The following is an 18,463-nucleotide window of genomic DNA, read 5'->3' on the forward strand; positions in this document are numbered from 1 at the left end:
ATGCAACCGTAGGCCCTCAGAATCGTGAATATATATCGCGAGAGCGCCCTGAAACATCAACACACTCAATTTGATGTTGTCAACGACTGTGAGTGGTCGACGAAAGGGTCGTAATCATGGTTTTGGAGAGCACCCTGGCTATATGGTCTGAGCTCCCAGACGCGATCGTGTCTCAAAGTCAAAGAAGGCACGATCGATATTTCTCAGACGACACAATCACTCCATTTCGCGTCTCTCTCTGTCTTTGCACCCATTGTCATCTCTTTCGTCGTCTCTGTCTCTTTGCTATGAGGCTCAAGTCGGGACGTCTACTGACATGGCTGCATCAATTGCAACGCATGGCACCGGACGTGATTCTCGAAACTCCGCATTCGGCCAACGAACAATCCTTTGTGCACTCCAATTACATTCCTCGACCTCGTCAGCACTTACTCCTGGGTGACAGTTCTTGGCGACTCGATCGTGCCTAAACACACCCTCTCCATGTTCTCAAGCTGGACGATGGATCACCTCACCAGTCGACCTCGACGACGTGAAGATATAATCGAGTTGGCTCTCGAGTTGGGATGAGGCCTCCTTCTGGGAGAGTATGTATCGAATGTGCCCTACAACACTCCCGCACATCATCGCTTCTTTGTGTGCATGCTCAACACATACACATCCGGATGCGGATATTCATGAAGGCTGTTTTCGACACAACACGCTTTCAAACACAAATGGAGGCTAAGTCACTGGTCTCCCGACCTCTTTCTTCTCTCAACCGAACAAGAGGAAATCCTGCCACTACTAACACCAGCTTATTCCGAATCCACCATAGTGCCGCATGCTATTCTTGTTCTCGTCCCTATCTTCAATACTCCATTTCTTCTTCTTTTGCTTCAGAAAAGAACAAGAGAGATAAATTAGGTATAATCTTGTTTTGAATAAAAGTTACTGATAACAGTATGACGGACGAAGGGGATCAGTCCCTAAACGCCGGCTCGAGAGAGCAAACTCCCAGCCAGGAGTCTCGAAATTCGACAACTCCTACTCCCATCGTTCGTGTCACACTTGCGGAGCCTGAGCAGACAGTCGAAGCCACCGAGTCTTCTGAAGATTCGCTTCAAGCTGAACACGAAACCGAGGATGATGTAGCTTTGCCCAAGGTTCGTTCTGATTTCGAAGAAGCCGGAACGGATGAGGAGCCTTCTGTCATCTTCTCTGGACAACCTACCGAGGCTGAGACTGAGGAGGATTCACTCCTTTCTCCATCAAGCGACAGATCCAGACTCAGCGACATAGTCATTGGACGGTCATTTTCCCCAGAAGATGACGACTACGACAACGAGAATGACCACGAAGACGAAGACGACGACCAAAGTGTAACATCCTCCAAGTTTTCTGATTCAGACTCGGACGAAGAATCAAGAGGGCGTCCAAGAATCTCTTCTAGATCCCACTCCCCTGCCAACACTTTCGTCACGCGTGTTGCAAATCAGAAAGAACTCGAGAAATCTACAGCGAAACGCCGCCGCAGCCAGGAAGGACTCCCTAGCGGTGCTAAGCGAAAGGCGACTGGAGAGAGAAGCCCTCTTGCCATCGAATATGTCACTATAGATCGCGATCACGACCACGCCGAGGTCACTTCTCCTACAGATGTAAAAGTGATCATCACAGACCCAAATGCTGTCGCAGACTTGAAGAAGTGTGCGGAGAAGAACGATTGGCCCATGTCTCCTGTCGACAGAGCATCGTCTCTTCCGCAAAGCACCCAAGACGCTGTTACGGAGGCTTTCGAGTTGCAGGAGATTCTGAAACTTGCCGAAGCCTATAACAAGGATGGGCCTAAGCATACTCCACCACAAGTTCCTGAACGACCTGGAACACCAAACTTCGGCATGTCGTCAGCAGATGCTGAAGCAGAGGATGAGGATGTCAATGCTCCCAATATCCCCGGCAGACTCACCGCCCCAAGTTCCAGGCGTGTCGAGACAGGTAGTTTGGGACATCGTCGATCTACCTCAGCTGATGAGGCTGCCAAAGCTAAACAAACCCTACGAGCTGGCAGAGTCGGCCTCATTCAGAATGACTTGAGAAGACTAGCTGTCAACAAGCACCACAACGTAAGTGTGTGGAAACCTGAAGATCTCTGGTACTTCATGCGCGTCCAGGAGGACCGAGTTCTCTCGCTGTCCAAGGTTTTGGGGCAAAACAAGCTATCGATCGACTCCGAGGGTGTTGCAGATGTGCGCGCTGAACGCGAGGCTATGCAAGATGAAGTTGAGAGAATGAAATCTGAACTTGCCGTGGCCAAAGTAGCATACGAGAAGAGAGTCTTGGAGCTGGAAAACGAAGTCAAAGAGGCCGACGCGATGGTTAAAATACTCCAAGGAGAGCGTTTCGAAGGATCTTTAGTTGAAGCTATCACCGCATCGCCAACTCAACTCCCTTCAGAGGTACAAGAAGGTCTTGACAAGGTCTCGAAGGACGTCGCAGAAATGGGCGGCATGCAAATCAGTATGAACGACAACATGGCCAAAATGCGTTCCATGCTCGACGTCAGTCAAGTACAAGAGAAGCAGATCCTCGCACTAAACGTCGACAACGCCCAGCTTCGCAACCAGATCGTCTTCTTCGAGAAGCAGGCCGAAAAAGCCGTGCAGAGGTTCCTGAATGAGCAAAAAGCCTGTGGCAAAGTCACGAAGGCATACGAAGAACACAAGAAGGAGACTGCTCACTTGGCACACCGAAATTCAACCTTGAAAGCTCTCAAGGTCCAGACGGACCTTGAACTTGCCGGACTCAGGGGTCAGATCGAGGAGTTGAATGATACTGTCTCTGAGCTGGAATCTATGCAAAACGCTACCGTAACAATCGCTGCTCCAGTCGCCGCTTCGGTTGCTGAGAAGTCAGAGCCTAGGGTCGACCTCCTGGAACGAGAGCTTGAGACGACAAAGCTGTCAAACAAATCGCTCGCAGGCAAGGTTGCCACACTGGAGCATCTTCTGTCCAAATCGGAAGAAAAGAGCAAGAGGTTCAAAGAACTGTACAAATCTGCAAACGACCAGCGTGTCTGGTCTTTCGCTCACTATGCGACCTTGAGACAACCATGGCCAATTGCTACCAGGGAAGACATTGCACAATTGATCGTCAATGTGATAAACGAGAACAGACTGCCTGGTGATGAGTCCGTCCAACCCGCAGAATCGGCTATCCACGGCCGCTCTACTGGTGAAACTTATTCAGAACTTGGCCAATCTGTGCCCGAGCTTCGACTCCCAGAACAACTCACAAGAGACCACGTCGTCCCATGGCTTGCTGCAGACATGGGTGTACGCAACATTTTCGATGAGATCCGCGCTCTCGGCATCTACCTGGATGGCCGTGTTGAAGACGAGATCTTGCGTACTCTCATCGAGCAGGGATTGTGTTATGGTAACTACGACGTATTCTCCACCTTCGTCTTTTCGGGCAGGCCCATCTCCCGCGAAGAGTTTGTTACCCGTCTTGCCAGCCTCATCGGAACCCTGGATGTCCTGGAGAAGCGATTGTACAAGGCGGAGACAGACCGTGACCTGGCCGAGAAGAAGACCTCCGAGCTTGCACAAAGGGATCATCAGAACCAATTGAAGCTCAAGCAAAACGCACATGACCTCAAGAAGGCTCGTAGGGCTATGGATACCTTTGAGAAGCATCACGGAAGTCCTTCAGGCGCTCTCGAAGACTTGATTGTACTGCAGACCAGAGAAGCAGACCTCGAAGCAGACATGGCAGATCTAAGAGAGGAAGTCGCCTACTATGAACGTGAAATGGCGCAGGTACGCCATGAAGTCATGTCCGACAGCGATCTTACGATCACTGGCGAAGAAACATGCAAGATCACCGCCCATAGGGAGTTGGAGGCCAAGATTTGCACGCTCGAGAACGAGAAACGAGAGCTTGTGGCCTCCTTCAATAAGAAGATGGCCGGAGATGATCCTTCTTATGGTGGAACAGCCGATGATAGCGTCATTGACCGTCCAATTGATTACCAACCCTCCGTACATGACTACTGGGCAGAACTCAACAAGCTTAGGGAGGAGAGTGAGCAACTCAACCGAGTCCACGAGATCGACAGCGCTCAATTGCCAAACTCTCCTACATGTCCGAACTGTAGCGTCATGCGTAAACAGATTGAGAAGTTGAAGAAGAATCACAAGTTGGCGCTGAAAAGAGCCGAAGAAACCAGAGAAAGTGATGTCATCCGCACCATGAACTCCGCCGAAGCCTTCGCACATGGGGAGAAAGCTGAGCTTCAGAGTAAGATCTCTGAGCTTACACGACAGTTGGGCGATGCCTCTTCAGAAACACCAATTCCCACCAGACCTGCTCGTTGTGACGATTGTGCCTACCTCAGTTCTGAGAACACAAAGACTAAGATCAAGCTCAGGGCAGCGCAGGACATGGTTCGACACCTCGATCACCGAGTCTTTGCCTACTCTGACCGTGCCGATACTGCCAACAAGGAAGTTGTCAGACTCCAAACCGAGGTCGACCGTTTGAATGGTCAATCACCCAGCGTAACATCCACGGCCCCCACTTCTGCCGGTAACAGTCCAGAGCAGCAAACTCAGAAAAACAACCGTATCAAGGAGCTCGAAGTTGAACTTGTCAAAACTCAACAGCTTTTGACTGACAAGATTCAGACGACGCTGGGTGGCTCTTGGGGTGCTACTAAGCTTGCTGCTGTCCCTCTTGATCAACAAGAGGACATGTGGGACTCCTTCGAGACTGAGAGTAACCATCGTAAGCTTGTCAAAGAGAGAAAGGAACTTCGCGAAGAGAATGCGAAAATGCATAAGCTTCTTGACGATTTCGAGACCGCTGCCGCTGTTTGGGTAGTCGGAGAGGAGGTCAGTGCAGAGGACTTGGATAGAGCCACCAACATAGGTCTTCAGGCCAGACTCGACCACTTGGAACTTCTGAAGGCAGATGTTGGCGAGCTGCAGAAACTTCGCGAGAAGAACGCCACGCTAGTCTCTGAAAAGGAAGCTCTTATCACGAAGGCGTATGATCTGGAAGGTGTGATTGGGTACCTCCATGGAAACAACTCACCTAAATGCTGTGGAGCTGTCAGGAACGACCTTGAGAAAGAAAGTGAAGCTCACGCTGTCACCAAGAGTCAGCTTGAAGGTGCTCTCGCTAAGGCCAACGCCAATGACGACTTTCAAACTGGCGAGGGCCAGGATCCTTGCAAGGTAGTCAAGCAAGAGCTGCAGACTTCCAAGGAACGTCTTGAAAACATCACCAAGAAATTCGAGGACGCCGAGTCCGATCACGACTGGAAAGTCGACGTAATGATCAAGGACTACGAAAGTCTACACACACAGTTCAAGGACAGCGAGAAGAAGCTCAAGGAGGCTCTTAAAAGCACCACGCCTGATGAGAACCCTGATCAAGCCGATATCAACGACTCTGGCAAGGACGTCAAGGCAGAGCTCAAGACTGTCAAGAGTCAATACAAGGAACTGGAAGATGCCTTCAAAGTCAATACAGGTCAGCTCGATACAGTGAGGAAGCAGCTTCGTGAAGTCAATCTCAAGGCTAGCGCACAGAACACTGGCGGCAATGTCACAAGTCCGAACGATGATAGCAAAAAGCTCAGAGAGGAACTTGAAGCCACCAAAACAGAGTGTGTCAAGTCGACTAAGCAATTGCAAGAACTCCTTGATCAGGAAAAGCAGACCACCAAGAAGTTGCAAGAGGATCTCGCCAAGGCGAAGGTTGTAGACCAACCTACCAACAACGACAAAAATGACCCTCAAGAACAGATCGCGTCACTTTCTCAGCAACTGCGTGAAAGTGCGGTGAAGATTGTAAATTTGCAACATCGCATTGGCGAGCTTGAAACCACCAAGGATACCTACAAGCTTGCTGGCGATAGACACTTGCCTCCTCCAGAGGACGATCAGTGCAAGGATACTATCATGGAGCTCATCGGTGCACAGACAAAGCTCAAGGGACTCATTGATACTTACATCATGCCAACACCTGAGACGCCAGGAACCCCGATCAAGCATCCAAAGCAGAACACTTTTACCGAGGATGTGTTTAGCGTGTTTGAGAAATTTGTGCTCCGCAAAGATCCTGGGGCTGAGTCGGCTCCTGGCAGCCCGACCAAGGCTTCTCACGAAGTTCCAGCACCTAGACCTATAGCTAACGACGACCCTTGCGGCGTCTACAAGAAGCAACTCAGGGATGTTCAAAAGCAGTGTGATGCTTTCGAGATGCTCACCCTGTACAAGGAGAAGTTGTTGAGAAGCGAAGAGCGTCTGGGTAGAAGAGACAAGGATCTACAAAAGGCAAAGAACATGCTGGAGAGAGTCGTTGATGATTCACCTCACGCTGTTCGCAAGCTTCTCAACGAAGCCTATCTAGCCAATCGTAGACAAGCCAACATCATCGAATGCAAGGAGATTGTCGCAGCTCAACATGCTGAAGAGATGCTTGCTCTTCACAAGAGACTCGAAAGACTCAGAAGACCTAATGCGCCCATGGAGGAACTGCAAGACGAGAATGACTCGAAGAAGAAGAAACTTCTTGACTTGCACGACGAGTTCCACAAGTACAAGATTGAGAAGGGCAAACAACTCAATTTCCTGGGAAGTCAGCTTAGCATACTCTACACCGAGAGGGACGGATGGAGAGCTGATACAAAGGGCGAGAAGAAGACACCGGTAAAGAGTCTTTGGAAGCCGGCTGAGACGGCCAAGAACGCCTCGACAGCCACTAAGAATGTGTCTCAGACAGCTTCAGCCGAAGCAATAAAGCTCAAGAAAGCAAAGGATGACGAAGCCATCGAGAAAATCAACAAGGCTATTTTGGAAGCCCACGAGGCTAGGAAGTCTGGAGTCAAGACAAGTGAGCCTGCTTCCAAGGCAGTCAGCTCCGAGTCGAAGACAGCCGACTCCACCTCCAAGACAACCGAATCCAAGTCTACGACAGCCGGAGATGAAGAAAAGAAGGAGCCGAAGGAACCGGAGCCTCCGCTTCCTAAGCTCATATATGAGTTCTGGCCTTGTCCGCCCCCAGAGAAGCAGAAGATCTTTGATGAAGCATTCGAAAAGAGTGAGAAGTTGTACGGAACCCCAGTGTACATTACAAAGGACCGTCTGCCTCATCATCCTAAGCCCAAGCCCTCGTCTCTGTTCAACGAGGGAGAGAGTTTGAGGTGGAAACTCCCCAAACTTGCCAAACGACACTGGTACTCGGATGCCGCCGAAGCTGTGGTCAGGTTCCCAACCACTGAATGGTTCTTGCCATCCTTCTACATCACAATGGTGGTTCTCGACCAACTGGACAGTGAGAGCCGTTACGCACACGCTCTCATAGACTCTGTCTACGGACGCGAACGTGGTCCCCACGATTGGATTTGGTCATGGCCCGTACTGGTTGCTGCATTCTTCTTCATCTACACCTGCTGGATCACAGACTCGTTATTCTGCAGGAAACCAATCGAGATCAAAGAGGCCAAGGTCGAAGAGAGCAACCTAATGCTACCAGATTCTTCTGAAGTGGAAATACCTCCTAAGATTGATCCTTGCAAGGATGTCAAGAAGGGACTTGCTGATCTGAAGTTCAAGTACAAGGAGACTGAGGAACCTAAGAAGGATGACACCAACGCCAACGCGGACAACGCGACCAAGGTCCCTAAGGGTACTACTGACAAGGCCGCTGCTGACAATGCAAACAAGGCTGCAGCAGACACTCCAGCGAAGGCTGCTACGGACAATTCGAAGAAGTCTGTTGGCACTGCGAACAAGCCTGCTACCGAAGCCTCAAACAAGATCGCCACCAACAACGGAGATCCTTGCAAGACTGTCAATGACGAGCTTCTTGCGACCAAGTTCAGACTTCAAGATGCTGAAGATCGACTTCAAGGCAACAAGACTGTCATCGACTGGAAGAACGACAAGAGGACACCTGAACAATGGAAGGAAGTCGAGAACACCAAGTTCTGGGAGATTGCTGGTGTTCCGGGACCTCGACGTGGTACCACAATTACCTACGAAGACTTCCAGAAGAATGGCGGAGTTGAGTTTACTAGACGTTCAAGTCAAACAGCTGCCCAGTTGGCCGCACAAAAGGGTGCATCTTCAGCTGCTGCACAAGCCGGACAAAGAGCCGCGTCTGCAAATACAAACTCCGTTCATTGGGCACCTGGTACAGGGGCACCGACTACCCAGCAGTTCTCAACAGGACGTCTGTTCAGCACTCCCGAACTAACTGGTCCCTGGCCCGCACCAACACCAGATTATCTGATTGAATTCAACACACCTGATAATGGAATCTTCGCTTCTCAACAGGGCTATGGGTCAGCATCAAGCGCAGGACCGGACTACACCGAAAATGTCTTCTCTGACCCGTCTTTCAACGTACAACCCAAGTCGAACAGTTCGTTGAATTCTGTCATATATGGCCCATCGAGTTACGCCGGACAGCGTCTTGATGACACTTTCTTCAGTAATACTCCATTTGATGAAGCTGGATTCTTTGTCCCTGCTGAGATATCATTCGGAGGCACTGGTCTTAGTGGTGGACTCGACGACTTGGGCAGCTATGTGAACAGTCTTCAGGGCCAACGCGGATCTGCCACCACAGCTTCAGCCAGTGACGCTGGATTCAGGCCCAAGGATCCTCCTGGTCAGGCAGGCAAGAACCCTGAAAGCGCCAAGGAAGGAGTCGAGCCTCCTCGTACTCCCCCTGGACAAATAGGCAAGAATTCGGCAATTGCTAAGAGAGGAGTCGAGTCGCCTCATACCCCACCTGGGCAGATCACTCCTCCACATGGCGATGCGTATGATGGCACACCTATCAACTCGTCCATCCAGAAGACGCCATCGGAATGGGTCGATTACCTCAATGCTAGACAGTCAAAGAGTCCAAAGATCAAGCAGACACCTGCACTCCCCTTTATCTACCCGGCTACAGACGATACCAAGCTGTCGTATGCAGAATTTGTCAACAGGCTACATTCGCCTGAGTCTGCGGGCAACAGTCCTTCGAAGATCGAGACCAAGCCTGTGGAGGAGTCCAAGTCTGCTGCCCCCTCCAAGCCTGCGGAAACGTCGGAGGACTCGCCATTCAACGGGTCCGGTGCATTCGATCCCCAAACACCTCCCCCTAGAATTCCCCCGCAATACAGGGATGGCTTCTTCCAGAGACTCCAGACCAACGAAGTCTGCTGTGAGCACGAGTATGAGTGGAAAGCCGCAAGGGGATCTCTATTGAAGAACCCATCAGAATACGTGCAGGAAACGCCCCGAGAGTGCGTACATGGAGGAACCTATCGTATCCGTGCCAACAATTTGAGCTCACCCCGGGCTAAAGCTTTACGAGTGGGCGTAGATGCCAACGATATCATCATGTGTCCCACAGCAGCGACCCCAGAAGCTCTGAGCGCTGCATGGACAAAGTTTCTTCACAAGTACCCTAATGTGATACTCTACCTTGGCGAATTCAACGAAAAGGAAATGAAGTTTGGAGTCAATGCATCCATCAACGTTCACAACTTCATCGCCCAGAGACAAGCTATCGCTAAGAAGAACAAGGTCAAGTACCCTTCGCTCATCGAATTGTCGCTCTGGCGTGCTGAAAATGGGTTCTTGCCTCCTGCTGAATCCGAAGTTGCGATCCTTGCAGACATCGTGGATCGCCGCAGAATCGATCTTACACAGAGCGTTCGAGGAACAGATTCGGAGCTGTCATCGTTGATTGGGCAGTATCAATACACCCCGTCAAACAACATCCCGGGAGCATTCTCTCAGATACCAGAGGCAGTGCGAAACCCTGGGTCTGTCAACCAGCAACAGCCTGCATCACGTGGCTATGTGGCGCCCACATATCCACCCGGATCGTTCTGGCAGCTACCAGAGGAATTGCGAAACCCTGGCTTTATCCCCACTGTTAGAAATCCTACTGCCACCAGTCCTACTTCAAATGCTTCGTCTTACTCGATCTCACGTCCCACAATGTCTGGCTCAAACATCGATTTGAGTGGTACACCCGGATTCAAAATACTAAGACCGCGCGGTGAAGACCCTTGTAAGGACGTCAAGGAGAGACTCGAAGCAACACAGAAGGAGCTTGATTTCTTAAAGGACCAAGAAGATTGCGACGAGGTCAAAAAGCGCGTTAAAGAACTTCACGAACAACTCTCAGCTCTGAAGATTCTTTACGACCCCGTTCGTACGCAGCTCACAAACACGGAGGCCGAGCTCGAAAAGGAAAAGAAGGCGCATGAAGAGGCCAAGGCACAGCTTGCCCTGGCAGATCCGAAGACTATCAAGACGAACGGAGATCAACTCGCAGCAGTCAAGGCTGTCGAAGACAAACTGAAGGCTGCTGAGAAGGAAGCCACCAAGAAGCTTGAGGACGCCGAGACTGAGGCCAAGAAGTGGAAGAAACAGGACGCGGAGTCTCGTAAAGCACTTGAGCTCGAGAAGAACCGAGCTGCACCTTCCAAAAAGCAAGTCGAGGAGCAGATCGAGGAACAAGTCAAGGAGCGAGTCAAGGAAGAAGCCAAGAAGCATGTCAAGGTGCAGATCAAACAAGTGGAAGTTGTCAGACCTGTCAACAAGTCTTCGTGGACACGCTTCTTGATCACACTTGCTTTGTCGACTTTCTTGGGAATCAAGTACTACGACAACTATATCCTCGGATTCACACCTCTGCATGAGGGATCAGCTCTCTCTGTGACAGACATTATCTGGTATGACTTTGTAGAATTATTCAGAGATAACAGCGGTCTCATCACCACTTTGGGCGCGAGCACCGTTGGAGTGTTGGTCATCTATCTGGCCTGGGTCTTTTGCGCTGTCTTTGACCCGTACCCTGATAGCAGACACCGCGATCTTGACGGTAGCGATGGCGATGAAAGTGGCGACAGCAGCGACGACGACAGCAATGACAACGGAGGCGACAACAACGGCGGTGATGACAAGAAGGGCGATAGCTCTAAGAAGCAGACCAAGGAAGACAATCGTCCCAAGGAGCTCAATACTATGAGCCCGATGCCTTGGTTCCCACTGGGTATTGCACCTGGTTCGCCCCAGTCACCCAAGTCACCTCAGAAGTACAGCAGCAAGAACCCCTTGTCCTGGTTCTCACTGGATATCGCACCCGACTCACCAAAGTTGCCCAAGTCACCCAGATCGCCTAAGCCGTTCAAGACGACTCGTCAACAGACTTGGAAGCACTCGGACATTTCTTCCGTCAGCACTGAGCCTTCTTCGACAAGAACGGCTGATATTCGTACCAAAGTCCATAAGGAGAAGGATGTTTCCCCTTACTGCAAAGAGCTTGAGGACAAGATCGAAGAGTATCAGAAAGAGGTCTCACAAGCCAAACGAGAACTCACTGCTGCAAAATCCGAGATAAAAGCTTTATCCGAAGCCCGAATCTCACCCTCCGCTACAGCCCCACAAGCTGGTCCCAAGGCTGATCCTAAGCGTCACCCATACGCACGCTCAGCCATCAGCTCTGTCAGCAATGCACCCGAGGTGTTTGAGTCAGTCAAGGAAAAAGTCAAGGAGACGGCCGAGGAAGCAGAAAAGACTGTCGAGAAAAAGGCCCAGCGTTCTCAGAGTATTGTTTCGACAGCTGCCGAGACAGGAAAGACTATTGTAACAGAGGGTCTTGATATCTTGAGCCTCGGTCTTTTCGGTCTGGTAAAGGACAAGGTTGCTGGTTTGAGACCGCAGATCACGTCCTCCACGGAGTCGTCTGTACCTGAAATCACAGCTACTAAATCTGACGAGAATAAGAACTCGAAGGCAGAGCTCGAAGCTACCAAAAAGGAACTCGAAGCTGTCAAGAAAGAACGTGATACCGCTCTGAAGGAGCTCGGAGATATCAAAAAGAGTCCTGATGCTAAGAAGGGCGAGAACGAGCTTTGGGATGGTATGATCAAGGGAGAAGCAGATTGGGAAGACCCATGTAAGGATGTCAAGAAAGAGCTGGCGCTTGTCAGAAAGGCACTTGAACAAGCCAAGGGAGAGGTTGAGTTCTTGAGAAAGGAAAAGAAGAAAAGAGAGTCGAAGCAAGCCAAGGAAGAATTGAGGAGAAAGGAGAGAATAAGGAGACAGGAGGAGCTCGGCGAAGACTATGAGGATGAGGATGAAGATTCACCGGATGGTTCTGACGATGGCGACGACGACTTCCCTCCTGCCGGTACGATCGAGGCAAAGTTCTTGGTCAAGGAAAATATGCTGAAGATCAGAGAGATTCAACTCAAGGAAGCTGCTGAGCAGTTGAAGGCTTGTCACGAGGCTAACAAGGCATTGCGAACCAGAATGTACGACGCCGAAGACGGATGGGCCGTCGAAAGAGAGGGAGTCAACACTCTTGATCAACTGAACAGCACCTGGTCTCAGCGCTACTCGAGGAAGAATCTTTCGGACCAAGGCACTCAAACATCACCTGTCCGTCTGGACAGTACCCAAGCCTCTTCTGGCGATGCCGATCACACCGAATGCAATTTCAAGATTCATGCCTTGACTGTCGAGCGCGATCATCTTGTGAAAGATCGTGATGAGGCCCTTCAGAAACGGGAAAATTGTGAGGATCGACAACGCCAAGCTGAGCAAATCAAGCAAGAGAACACGCTCAAGCAAGATGCTACTAGCCAAGAAGATCTCGATCAAGTGATGAGTCAACTCGAGGCTGCGAACGAAAAGCTGAAGGCTGCGGAAGAACAAGTCGATGCTGCCAACAAGGAGATTGCAGATCTCACTGCCGAGGTCATGCGTGGAAGTAGTCATGGCTTGTGTCTGACTGGCGGCAAGCGCAAGATTGTCGAAGAGAACCTTGCCGACCTTGAGAAGCACGTTGAAGAACAACGTGCCGACCATCGGCACGAGATTGAAGGCTTGAGGGCAGCAAACAGGAAGCTCAAGGCAGAAATCGACGTAAAGAAAGACATGGTTGAGAAGTGGAAGAGGGAACATTACAGGACTAAGGATGTGATCGAAGATCTTCACCGTAAGCTATCGAAAGCTCAAACGAAATACGAAGAAATAAAAAAGATGGAGGAGCAAGCATTCAAGGAAGCTGAAGTTTCGAAGAAATTATTGGATGCTTGGCAGAAAGAACTCAAGGGTCCATCGCCGACTCTTCCCCCAAACCTTTCTTCGGACCCTGATACTGCTAGGTATCAAAGACTGCTACACGACAAGACTAGGCAACTCGAAATGGCAATCTACAACAAGGAACAGGTTCAAGAATGGGTAGATTGGTACAAGACGCGAGAGGCTGAGAATCACGTTGAATGTAACAAAACCCTCAAAGTCTACAAAGAGAAGTGGGACAAGGCTCAGGAAACCCTATTCAAAGCCGCCGAAGTCAACGATGAGATGCAGAAGGTAGTGTTGATCGGTAAGAACAAGGTTCTAGAAGCAGAAAAAGAAAAGAGAGCACTCGCAAAGCAAGTCGAGGAGCTGACCGAAGAGCGCGCTTCCGAGAAGAAGGGTAAGAAACATCCTAGCCCTCCAGGTATGTCTTGCAGAACTACATCAAACATACATTAAGCTGACGGATAAGAGGTACCGTCTAGCGCACTCCAGGATACCAGGCGACAGATTCGCCTCGTTGAGGACGAAGCAAGAAGATTGGAGGCCGATTGCAATCGTCTGGCACGTGAGAATACACAACTTAAACAACGTTTTGAACATAAAATCGACACCCTCGAGCATGCGGCCGATCCTAAACTCCCTGTCAAGACCGCATACCCTACCCCCATCAGCGGTGTCAGAAAGCCAGAAACCGACAAAAACAAAACACGCCCTGCAGGAATCATCACAGACTTCAGCAACTTGGATGACCCCTTTAACGATGCTCTCGTAACTGGCGGCCTTCTTTCAGCAAAAACACCAGAGTTTAATCCAAACCGCCTCTTTGATGCCCTCGGACTCCCACATTCTGAACTCACACCCCGACGCAAACCTATACCCATGCCTATCCCACCATTCCTAGCATCCACTCCTCTGACACCACAAGGTCGCAGAAGGGCCGCAGAACGTGTGCTCACCGATCCTAAACGGGAAGCAGAACTCGCAAAGGAGAGAGCTGTCAATGCTGCCTATAGAAGTGCGGAGACAGAATTCGAAGAGTGGAGGACTGATCAATACGCATTGGTGTACTCGCGATTGAGACCCAAATTGCAGATCCCAGTCAGAAATATCCTGGGCCAATTGGAGACGCTCAGTGAGAGGAGTAATGAGGAGAGATCTGTGAAATTTGAAGAGTCCGAGAAGAAAGACGACAAGGAAGAAGCAAAAACACCAGAAAACAAAAAAGAAAAGCAATCGAGGATTGAGACAGATCAATCTCAAAAAAGCGATGATAGTAGTGGAGAGAGTTTGGATGATGAGGAGCATGCTGTAAGTTTTGTTTGATTCTCTACAGATGCAGAGGATGGTATACTAATGATGAAGCAGAAAAGATTCCTACCTACACCATTTCCGAAGAAACCGAGGTTTCCGGGTGCGACGGGATATCAGAGTCCTGATTGATATAGACCAGGACAGAATGAGAAAACACAAGAGCCAAAAAAAAAAAACAGAACAAACACCGTCTCTGCTGAAGAATCTGCTTACTGTTGGCGTTGGAGTGTTTGGGAAGGAGTTTTATCAGTTATACATGTGCTTTACATGGCATTAATATCATTCTCTTTCTTACAACTACAAGAGCCTTGGAAACTCATTTCTGATTCTCTCGTGTTTTCTTCCAGTCCAAGGTGAGATGGGTATGAACCCAGCCTGATTTTTGACTTTTGGCACGCAAAAACTTGCTCGATAGCCGACTGTCCAGCTAGAAGCCGGCACGACTAGGTGTGAGCGTCCATACTTTTAGTCGTGCAGGAGCTGGCCTTCCGCCGAGTAACTACAACAGACTTAAGAGCGCGATAGAGGAGCTATCTAGAGAGAAAAGCTGGCGAGCTAACTAGTGGCGGCAATTGGTGTTTAAAGCTTAGATGAAACCCCGCAGCAAGTGTAGGCGAGTGTCTTGTTTAGGATTAGTGCTAGCCGTCTCTAGCTATGGACCCTTTACACGTACCTATGTAGACCTCCTAAAGGAAGAAAACCGGCATTGTAAGGCTGAGCTGAAAAGCCTCATGAGCCTACTGGACTCGTTATTTCACACGACGGAGCGGGGATCTTCTCAGCTTGTACATTAGGTTCGAGGACTCCAGCTGAAGACATCGGATTCGTCTAGCCGTGCTCGCCCATTGGATTGATGCTTGAAGCGAGATCAACTTTGACCCCCTTGTGACCAGAAACCAGCGCCCGGCCATTAGTACCATACGCCATCAGAGCTGAGAATATTGATACCTGCTACTGGAGTCAGTAGACCGAGCGCATTCGGTTTGTGATGTAGCATGCGCTTTAGCAGACAGATGGCTCTCCTTGTTGTATAAAGTCTCGCACTTCGCCAACTATCGATGTGACTTTGTTGTGCTCACGACTCTCGGACATTCATAGTAGCTCGATTCGTCATGCACTCCCTTTTCTCTCTTCTGGCTTTGAGCTCCGTTGCTGCTGCCTTGACTACCACAAAGTCAATGGTATGTAATGCCGACCTTTGCCTTCGCTCTATTCGTGCGACAAACACACCTGGTCGTCTCGCTCAGGGTGTAGCCGATTGTAGCAGCTTTCTTCGAGCTACCGTAACTCCAGCCACGTAGTAAGAACTCGCCCACCAAGGATGGAAGAAAGACTCCTGCTGATGGATCTAAACCAGTACTTCGACATCAACAGTGACGGTCGAAAGTGTTAGTGTCACCACAAGCACTTCAACCAATACTGGAACCGTATTTACTACACAAACGCTGTACAGTGTGTTCGGTGGGAGCGTCATCACTCCAGCACCGAGAGCAACAGTTCAGAAACGTGATCTTCGCATTGCTAGTCCAAACACTGTTTCTGACAAGATCGTTGCTGCTTTACCTGTCCCAAACCTCGAGAAGAGACAGCAAACGGTCAGCCCATCTGTGATTCCAGCTTATGCCTCTCCCTGCTCTGGCGCAGTTCGTTACTCGAGCGCATGCTCGTGTGTAGGAGCTACGGCGACTACGATCACTGCGGCTACCCCGACAACAGTATTCATTACGACCATGACGACCATCTCTGTTTCTACTGCAATAGCTAGCGCTACCACGACCACCACGATCACGGTCCAGACTACATCAGCCGGTGAGTTTTGAATCCATTCCAGTGGGGAAGCGGGCTAACAACCAATTACAGTCTGTGTTCCACCATCCTACGGTTACGACTATGTTGGTGGTTACACATCTTCCGGTCCAGGTCAGGGTAATATAGGCGCAACCTTCCCATCATTCCCCGATATCAACGACCAACAGGGATGTTGCGCCAAATGCTTTGAGACACCCAACTGTTTCATCTACTATCTGAGCGGAGGATGTTCATTGTACGTCCTCAACTCTGCCCCAGTCACAAGTGGTTCAGACCAATGTCCTGCTGGTGTGGCTTTGGAATATACGTCCTCGGGGAATTTGTTTGGGCTGGGAGCTTGTGCAGTCTACGCGGGCTCGGGATGATCAATCCATGGAGCTTTGTAGCAAGCTGGAATCTCGAGGTTGTGATTGTTGGATGTTGTTTGCTACCGAGCTGAGTGCAATCGTTCATCTGCTGAAGAGTGGGAGAAGACTGCTCTCCTAGTTGCGCTATAAGAATCAGTTCTCGCAACATTCGCAAGCTGAGATTTGTTGCAATCCGCACCCCCCTTCATTCTTGTGAGGATAGTGGGAGGTATACTACGGCGATATAGGTTGGGTGCTTACGGTGGGGAAGGATATGTGGAGAAGGAAGACAGGTCTGTGAGTCGTGACTACCCAACATCCGCGAAACTCGACAGGGGGTATAGGGTCACCGCACGATGAAGTGGTTCATTAGCCTGTGTTCTCCGTTCGCATGGATCGCACGACCTGGTCAGATGCCACAGGCCAGAAAATGCTTGCGCTGCCCACGTCAGGGGGAGGGGCAGGAGCCAAAAATATGTTGACGGAAGGCTGTATGCAACGGAACAGAAATGCGCAAGCAAACCACGGCTTGCGTAGTGGTCTGCTTGTCCTAATTCGTCAGTATGAGCTATGACTAAAGTGCCGAATGCTGACCTCCGTGACCGAAGCTGCGGCCGTGAAGTCATGTCTGCATTGAAAGTAATTCGTGCTTGCCTAAAGATATCTTGGATCAATCCACCACTCCTTCTTATACTGCTTTCCAAACAGTGTCTTCAGCTTCACTGGCGCATTCAACTCCATGCTGAAATTAGCCCTCGGACCCACAGCTCCAGGTCCTTTGTTCTTGTATTCTCCATAATAAATATTTTCAACACTTTGGACATTATCCCAAGGCTCCCAGCCGACAGACTTGACCACGTCGCCCAGGTAAGATCTCTGGAACACGACTCGTGAGAACTGTCGCCATGGTCTACCAAGTACTGTAGATGCAACACCACTGGTTCCACCGACCTGGCACTGATTGAAGACATAGAAAGAGGTATTGTTCGCTGCTTCGCGTCCATTGGCTGTGATGAAGCCAGGGCCGACGGTCTCGATATCGCACTCTTCGAACCAAGCTCTTGCACGAAGACCGAAAATGAAGTCGACGGCACCGTTGAAGAATGAATTCACGTACACTTGTCTGCCTTCATTTGCATATATCGTATCTTGATAGCCTTCGAAACGGCAGCCGTAGAAGCCTTGGTTGGTGTTTTGAGCACTCAAAGCAAGTGCTTGTCCACTGGTGTTTGCTTGACCAAATGTGTTTGCGATGTTCAGGTTGTAGAGCTTGACGTTCGCGGTCCAAAGGCGGACGGTCGCGGTCTGATCGTTGTTTGTCAGGCCTGGAGTAGTTCGTGAGAGGTTGCCGGTGATGGTCGCTTGGTTATCTGCATAAGAGCGGCTATCGCATGTATATCCTTGTATGGTGAGCGGACCGGCCAGCTTGGGCACATAAACTTGCTCAGAGTATGTTCCTGGCATGAGGAAGATGTATTGCTCTGCTGTCGTATTGGTAAGAGCAGCCACGGCAGCGTTGACGGTGCTGAAGCTACCGAAGAACTGGGTTGAGCTATCAACGACAAGTGCACCCGGAGGAGCTTGAATTTGAGCATGCTTTCCTTTACAAGCCGGAGCAGCGCTTGTACTGCCCGAGAGAAGAATAAAGGAAAATATGAGGTTTGTTAGCAACATGTCTGTTGTACTCCCCGTGAAGACGTTGATTTGTATATCCAGTCCTCCAGGGTATGATCACTGCTTATATGAACCATCGACTGCTCCTAGTGCCACGATTTTCAGACCGGCTATACTTTGACGAGAGAGAGGTTCGGTACTTACCCCTCATATTCCCTCAAGAGACCGCATCAGTGGCGTTGGCCATTACAATGAAAAGTTGACCAACAGTATAGACAGTCCGAGCCTATCATG

At 50.1% G+C, this 18,463-nt stretch overlaps 3 protein-coding genes across 3 annotated transcripts; 2 read left to right on the forward strand and 1 right to left on the reverse strand.

Moving 5' to 3' along the window:
• Window positions 1-944: 944 nt before the first annotated feature.
• Window positions 945-14,528, forward strand: AUEXF2481DRAFT_29452 (uncharacterized protein; the record flags this gene model as incomplete). The annotated part of the gene is made up of 3 exons (XM_013488340.1): window positions 945-13,509; window positions 13,558-14,396; window positions 14,454-14,528. 3 exons carry the CDS (start codon window positions 945-947, stop codon window positions 14,526-14,528), a joined length of 13,479 nt encoding a protein of 4,492 aa, XP_013343794.1.
• Window positions 14,529-15,511: 983 nt separating this feature from the next.
• Window positions 15,512-16,573, forward strand: AUEXF2481DRAFT_88806 (uncharacterized protein; the record flags this gene model as incomplete). The annotated part of the gene is made up of 3 exons (XM_013488493.1): window positions 15,512-15,699; window positions 15,757-16,208; window positions 16,260-16,573. The coding sequence occupies 3 exons, from the start codon at window positions 15,512-15,514 to the stop codon at window positions 16,571-16,573; spliced, it is 954 nt and encodes a 317-aa protein (XP_013343947.1).
• Window positions 16,574-17,209: 636 nt separating this feature from the next.
• Window positions 17,210-18,229, reverse strand: AUEXF2481DRAFT_29454 (carbohydrate esterase family 8 protein; the record flags this gene model as incomplete). Its single annotated transcript, XM_013488341.1, has 1 exon — window positions 17,210-18,229. One exon carries the CDS (start codon window positions 18,227-18,229, stop codon window positions 17,210-17,212), a length of 1,020 nt encoding a protein of 339 aa, XP_013343795.1.
• Between the last annotated feature and the right edge of the window lie 234 nt (window positions 18,230-18,463).

The sequence above is a fragment of the Aureobasidium subglaciale genome, assembly GCF_000721755.1.
Source record: "Aureobasidium subglaciale EXF-2481 unplaced genomic scaffold scaffold_10, whole genome shotgun sequence".
In the NCBI taxonomy this organism is placed as follows: domain Eukaryota; kingdom Fungi; phylum Ascomycota; class Dothideomycetes; order Dothideales; family Saccotheciaceae; genus Aureobasidium; species Aureobasidium subglaciale.